Source organism: Poecilia reticulata, chromosome 19, assembly GCF_904066995.2.
Source record: "Poecilia reticulata chromosome 19, P_reticulata-male-v2, whole genome shotgun sequence".
Taxonomy (NCBI): Eukaryota; Metazoa; Chordata; class Actinopteri; order Cyprinodontiformes; family Poeciliidae; genus Poecilia; species Poecilia reticulata.
This window is the reverse complement of record NC_088848.1, coordinates 10705088-10712656: the sequence shown is the minus strand read 5'-3', so window position 1 is coordinate 10712656 and position 7569 is coordinate 10705088. Positions and strand designations below refer to the sequence as shown.

Here is a 7569-nt window from a genome sequence, read left to right as displayed (position 1 = left end):
CTTCCACCAAACTTTCCATTCACTTCTTTGGATACAGCACACTAGGGTCAGAGTCACATTTGAGAAATATACTCTTGCAGTTGGTTTTAGAAATAAATATTTGAACATTTTCACTGTGTGAAATTCTATAACATATGGATTTAATTTTTGTATTAAAATATTACATCTTTTTGATCTTTTTTTGATACTTTAATTTAGTGTGATGAAGTCACACATGCATAACACTGCATGTCTATGAAACAATGTTAAGAGCAACGATTATTTGCTCATGTTTTCAGTCATGCAGTTTCAGTCACACTTTTCAGAGCAGTACAAGTCGAGCAGGATGCCTTCTGCCTGAACGCCTACTGAGTGAAAAAGTTGTGTTCCCTTCCTCCCCCTTGCGGAGCGTCCTGTCACTGTTGGAAAATGGCTGCTCGGAGCAGCTCCCCAAAGCTCAGAGAAAACTGAGGGGAGGAAAAAAAAAAAGTCTGTTTTGAAGTCAAAAACAAACGCCCGTTTGACGTTTTCTAAACAGGCGACACAGGACAAAACTCGAGGAAGCCAAGCCTCGACTCTGAGGATGTCTCGCTGGGTGCCCTCAAAGAAGGAAAAGTATGGAGTTGGTACGTAACAAAAACTTGCATGCTCCCATCGCTAGCTCGCTCTAGCCCTCTGCTCTTCTATCAGATTCACTGGACAAGTTATGGTGGTGGTGGTGGGGAAACTGGATTAGAAAGCGGCCGGCTGAGGGGCTCTGTTAAGGCGGCGTGGGAGTGTTTCAGGTAGAAATGTGCCTGAACTGGAGGAATGCAAATCAAGAGTTTTCCCGCTAGTTCGCCTGAAACGCAGAACAAGGAATGTGCGTCTTCTGTGGGGAAGAGTGTGGATTGGGAATTGTTAGAGGCGCGCCTAGTTTCAGCGCTGTTTCCTGTGTTGTTGGGGCCTCGATTTGCTACAAATGACCCATTCCTAGTAAGAGGCTGCTCGTTATTTGTAGCTGTTTAGGTCTGTTGACTGGTAGCCCTGCCCAACACTCAAGACATAGTTTGCGATTGCTCCTTTAATTCTTCCGCTTGCTCAAACGCTTTGCGACTTGGTCGGAAAACTTGGCTCTCCTTTGGGATATCTGGACTCGTAATAGCTGTTTCTGTTGCTAGTGAGCTGTACACGGAAGAGTCCAGCTAAAAACGGACCATGCTATTTATCACTTGTGTAAATGTTTATTTACATGGAAAAAGCCGTGATTTATTGCTGTGCTTTTTTCGGAGTTTACCGTCAGCGCGCGGGTAGACAATCCCAGATTAAAGCTACCCAGCAGCAGCCAGAAACACGTTGATTATAGGTTAAAATGATGCCTATTATTTTCCTATATAAACATAATTATAGACAAAAAGTATTACACAGTTTGTCATGTTACAGTGGATAAATATATAAGCGTGTATGATTGTAAAAATGAAGTAAATGATACTATTCCCCCTCTTTCTTATACAATAAAGAAATTGTGAGCATTTTTATTCGACTCACTAAATGTTTTTTTTTATTTTTAATTTTTTCGAATCATCTTGAAATGCAGCTTTGCAAATATACAGATGGAACATTTTCTGTGTTGGAGTCATGCTGAATGGCGAGAGCCTGTGAAAACCTACTTTTAGGTTTTGCCACAGATTCTTGACTGGATATAAGTCTGGACTTTGAGTGGGCCATCCCGACAAATAAATGTTTTGAAATGTTTTGAGCTCAACTTCGTAATTGTCCATAGCTGGCCTTCTTTGAGATTGTAAGCCATTTTCGGCTTCCAGCAGGCTTTCTTCTTCCCGTCAATGCAGTTGGGATCCTTGTTCCTTTCTGGCCATAGGCACTCCCACAGGATGATGCTGCCACCATAAATTAAAAAAATTCTTTACAGATTGTTTTAGTAAAATGTGCACTGTGTTGTGTGGGTCTGTCACATCAATTCCCAAAAGTTTCTGGTTGTAACCGGAAACAAAACTTTGAAGGCACATCATGACTTTTTGTTAGCTTACTAACCGCTGAGGCATTCCTGGATCACTTCCTTAGCAGTCAGCTGGCCCGTGATCCAGGTGTAAGGGATGCACAGCAGTGACGGAGGTGGTTTCCTGTTAAAGGAGGGGAAGTCTCTAATCAGGGAAAACCTCTCAAAGCATTTTCTGTTTGTCAAGTTGTCAACTGTTGACAGCAGGAATGTACAGCACTGACATATAAACAGTCAGAAATACCCTGTTGTCCCAGGAAAGTTTACATAAAGTTTATGTTTGTGATGGTAGAAGAAGAAGCCAATTTTCTGGTATAAACAATCAGTTTGCATGCTGATAGCATCTCATAGTTGTTTTGCAGATATGTTGGCCCCAACATGGCGCTTTTTGCTGTGCTAAAAGAAATGGGCTTCTGTCTCTCATCTGCCTGTAATTTCTTTTTATTTTTTAGAAGAACTATTAAACATAGTACTTTTTTCTGCACTGAATACGTTTTGCTCAAACTAAGGGTTGGGCTTGTCAAAATTAGGGAAAAAGTATCAAATTATACTCCTGCAGTAAAACATGAATTTATTTTATTGCTTTCTGTGCATTTTAAACAGTAGAGCCCATAAAGGATCACAGCAGTTCAATCAACTGTCTAATATAATAAATGTATTGCAAACGCTGCATACTTTGTTGGCAGCACTTTGCAATCAATGGGGGTCAAAAGAAGATGAATAAAAATTACAGTGGAACTTTAAAAGATTCCAAACTCTGGCAGTTTTGAGGGAGATATTGGTATGTGTTGTAGATGTCCTGATATTAGAGAAATAATGAAAAATGGATAATTCTATTCTGTCAAACCTTAATCAGGGGTCCTCAACCTCTTTGTTCCTACGGACCAGATTTACTCTCTCAGACAACTTTGTACCACTTTTGACACTGTAATTCAGAACATCATTTTATAATGGATTAATTGGTATAATGACATTAAAGGTATTATTGTGCATTGGCCTAACTGGGCATGCATTTCTCTGACCCAGTGGGTCAACTGTTGCTCTGTTTTAGGCCCCATGGTAGTTTCCTTATTATGTTACTGTTGGGTTCTTTAGGAGGTACCATATCCCAGTCAACTGCTTTGCCGATGATACTCTAAATCAGGGGTGTCAAACTCCAGTCCTGAAGGGCCGCTGTCCTGCAGTTTTTAGATGTGCCACAGGTACAAAACACCTGAATCAAATGGCTTAATTACCTCCTCAGTTCTCCAGAGCCTTGCTAATGACCTAATTATTCTATTCAGGTGTGGTGCAGCAGAGGTACTTCTAAAAGTTGCAGGACACCGGCCCTCGAGGACTGGAGTTTGACACCCCTGCTCTAAATAATCATTGCATTTTGGTGCAATTTTATTTGTTTAAAGTGTGATATGAAGAAGATTGACATTTATATTGGCAATTTGGATCCTAACTCCTTTGCTTCCTAGGACGGAAAAAGCATAAATGACAGGAGCAAAAATATTGTAAACAGTCAAACAAAAGCATCGGGGAGAATCGCATTTCTCTTGATATGTGGAAACACTTGAGCCTCACTGTTTGTGCTTAAAAATGGCGTTTTATATATTCCGACGACGACGACACATTTTTCTCCAGCTTTTATCTCAAGGACTTATGCAGTTAATATCCCCCTCTGAGTATTTGCACGGTCCTCTGGATTTGTGCAATAAACACCTCTGCACCGTTTACAGGAATGTATGTGAAGGAGCAACCTCATAAAGCACTCCGATAAAACGAAAGATGGGCAGGAGTGTTTGCGTCTATTATCTGAGAGACACACTGGTTGGTGTGTTGAATTTTGATGGCCTTGTAAAAGAGAGTGTGAAAGGGGATACTGAAATAATCTGTCAGACATTCCAAAAGTGGTATGTTACACATTCAAACAATAGCGTGATGGAGCTTCACGTGGTTCTTCTGGGAATCCCACAGGAAGGAAACCTTCATCCATTTGAAAACGTTTTTCTTGTAAGGTTTGGTTCCGCAGCAGCACGTTGGTTAATTTGAATGCTTGCACTTCATGCCACTGCAGCCACGCTGAGCCCTTTTTTTTTTTGTGTCCATTAGTGAAGGTTTGCAGCCGACAGACGGGTGCTGATGCTGACTGATGGAGATTTCAGCAGGTGAAACTGAACCTTTGACTGCAGCTTTTAAACGAGCTCCGGTGTTTCCGATCCGGTTTGTGCCGTGTTGAACCCGTGTGTGTGTGTGTGTGTGTGTGAAAATGAAGAACCGATGCTAATGATTTCCCCTCTCACCGTTCTCTTGCAAATTAAAAAGTTGACTTTCCCTCAAAAAAAAAAAAATATTGGAGAAAAACCTCGGTGGGCTCGCTGAATGCAGTCGTGGGATGACTCATTAGATGAAAGAAAAGCTGCTGCCACATCATGGTTGGAGAGGACTGGTAGGGTGCACAGCTGATGCACTTTTAATACTTCATGTGTTGACCGAGGAGTGCTAATGAGCACTCTGTGAGGCCTTTGTGGCTGTCAGTGCTCTATCTGCATCTATTTCTGTTTCAGCAAAACTTTTTTTTTTTTTTTATCTTTCCACTTAAACTGCTCTCATAATGGGCCAAATGGCTTTGTTGGTGGAGGTGGAAAAAACCCCTCTTTTTAAGTCATTTTGCAGATGTGCTGAAAATAATTACTGCTGGCTGTCTACTACGTGTATTGTGTTTATTATCATGGTGAAAAAAAACAAAAACCCTAAATTGATTAGCTTGATTTGCTGTTGAATGTTTTCTTTTAAAAATAGTTGATGTGATGGTTGTGCAAAAACAAAAAAAAAAAAGTTAGTGAGCACTGATCAAGAATCTTGGTTTTTGCACATTTACAGCTCTGGAGAAAAACTAAGAGGCCACTTAAAATGATCTGTTTCTCTAATTTTACTTCTTATAGGTATATGTTTGAGCAGTGGCGCAAAAAGTGGGTATGCAGGGTATGCAATGCATAGGGGCGCAGCACCAGAGGGGGCGCCAAAACCCCGTCTGGTGGGGGCGGCGCGCCGATGATGTTTTCCCATACATTTCAGCGTTCCTTATGTTCTTTCACCTCGCGCACATAACGAGGTAAATGTAGCGAGTTTTATCCTTCACGTATCGTCGCCTCAGGGGGGTGCGCTGATCTATGTTTTCGCATCCACCTGAATAATGTGTAGTTGCGCCACTGTGTTTGAGTAGAATGAACATTGTTCTTTTATTCTCTTATGTACTAACAACATGTCTATGAAATTCCAAGCAAAAATTTAGCATTTATTTGCAGACAATGAGAAATGGTCAAAATAACGAAAAAGATGCAGCGTTTTAAGATGTCAAAGAATGCAAAGAAAACAAGTACATTCTATTAGAAACTACAATACTAATGTTTTAATTTAGGAGGAGTTCAGAAATCAACATTTGGTGGAATAAACTTGAGGTTTTCAATGGGGTTCAGTGCAGTAGGCTCTGCACTTTTTCCAGAGCTGGATATCTCTGTGTCAGAACCTGGAGGGTTTTATTTCATTTGGGGAGTGTCATTGGATTATCAAGTTTATTTTATGATAAATAATTAACTCTATTAACTTATTCTTGAAGTAGAAATAAAGTATGTGTCAATAATTCCAGAAGGCAAATAAAAATAGGCTGAGCTCAGCATTCACGTCACAGAGACTTGCAATTTTGGAAAAAGGCTAAAAACTTTCTTTAGTTGATCCATCAGAATGATTAATGGTGTGTTTTTCCTGTTTGCCAAGTTGCTAATTAGGCTTGATCTCGATTTGATTATTATAATTTTTTTTACAGTGATGATTAACTGCTTGACAGACGAGTTGAATTTGGTGTCGCCGTGGCATTATGTTGTTTGCAGACGACTTTGCGATCTGTATTGAAGTAGGAAGCAGGTGGAATGGAGCTTGCACTTGTGGAGGTTGGTGTATTCTGAAGAATACGTGGCTGGGGAATAAGAGAAAGGCAAGTGGAACAATGCAGCTTAATGAACTTCGGTGAGCTTAAGTACTGTCCAAAGCAAAGGGCGCTATATGAGACAGGCGAAGAAGAGAGTGCTGGAAGGAAGCAGTGGGTGGAGATGATTGTCAGAGGTAATTTGTGACAGAAGGATAGCTGAGGGTGAGGGATTTTTATGATTTATGGCTTTTATGATGAAGGGAAGTGAAGATGAAAGAGGATGTAATCAAAGTGGAGAGAATTACAAACGAGTATGTTAAAGGGAAAGCTTAGGTTTAGCAGTTCTGTGACGAGGTCAGACTAAAAAGGTGGAAACGGTTGGACATGGCCAGGGGTAGGGATAGTGGAAATATCTGACATCAGACAAAGAATACAGAGCTGCCAAAGAAAAAGTAGTGAGCAGCTGGAAGAACTGAGATGTGACAGATAAGAGCTTAGATTGGTGATAAATGCAACTTCTGAGTTTCTTTCCTCGACCAAGTGCATAAATGCATAACAGATATAATATTATGGCCTCCCAAATATTGGACCCACGCAGTCCATTGTGTACTGCACTGGCATGTATGATTCGATACAGTATTTTTGTGCAGCTCTACTTTTAAACTTGAATGTGTATTGCTTCTAGAAGCCTTCATATCAGGCTCTGGTTGCTGTTTATTTCATTATTATGAAAATATATTTCTACTATCCATCCATCCATCCATTTTCTTCCGCTTATCCGGGGTCGGGTCGCGGGGGCAGCAGCTTCAGAAGGGAGGCCCAGACTTCCCTCTCCCCCCCCAGCCACTTCTTCCAGCTCCTCCGGGGGAATCCCAAGGCGTTCCCAGGCCAGCCGAGAGACGTAATCCCTCCAGCGTGTCCTGGGTCTTCCCTGAGGCCTCCTCCCGGTGGGACGTGCCCGGAACACCTCACCAGGGAGGCGTCCAGGAGGCATCCTTACCAGATGCCCGAGCCACCTCAACTGGCTCCTCTCGACGTGGAGGAGCAGCGGCTCTACTCTGAGTCCCTCCCGGATGACCGAGCTTCTCACCCTATCTCTAAGGGAGAGCCCAGCCGCCCTGCGGAGGAAACTCATTTCGGCCGCTTGTACCCGTGATCTCGTTCTTTCGGTCATGACCCAAAGCTCATGACCATAGATGAGGGTGGGAACGTAGATCGACCGGTAAATTTCTACTATATTTAGTGAATATTTATTTATTTATCAAAAATAAATATTGCAAAAAATAAATTGCATTATTATAACAACAATATGCATGTTACATTAATTCAGCAGAAGAGGACAAAACGTTTCTTTTTTAAAGAAAAACAATTTGAGGATGTTGCAGAGACTCAAACTTACGTTTTAGTTTTATCAGTGTCTGTCTTGTACATTAACCTGGGGAAGTTAGGACTTAAAACTTGAACTTGACAGACGCTTTGTTTTAGCTTCAACTTCCGGTTCGGTTTCGGCCCGAGTTTATTTAGTCTTTTTTGTGAGATCAGCACAGAAAAGCAATGAAGGCCATTCCTTAAAAAGGAGTTTCTCATTTGTCTTTGCAGATTTTTATTTCTTGACAAATACCCAACAGCTAAGCATAAATTAGGGAGATCCAGGTTTTTGATGTTTAGTTATTCTTGTGGC

General features: G+C 41.3%; 1 protein-coding gene across 2 annotated transcripts in view; it reads left to right on the top strand.

Moving 5' to 3' along the window:
* The first annotated feature begins 378 nt into the window (after positions 1–378).
* The window catches only part of dock1 (dedicator of cytokinesis 1), a 204575-nt gene continuing 197384 nt past the window's right edge, over positions 379–7569 (top strand). Inside the window, exon 1 of one of the 2 annotated variants that reach the window (XM_081601109.1) lies at positions 379–605. In XM_081601109.1, coding sequence (XP_081457235.1) covers positions 563–605 — 43 coding nt within the window. In that variant the 5' untranslated portion in view covers positions 379–562. The remainder of the gene's footprint in view (positions 606–7569) is intronic. The other variant, XM_081601110.1, reaches the window with a different exon arrangement.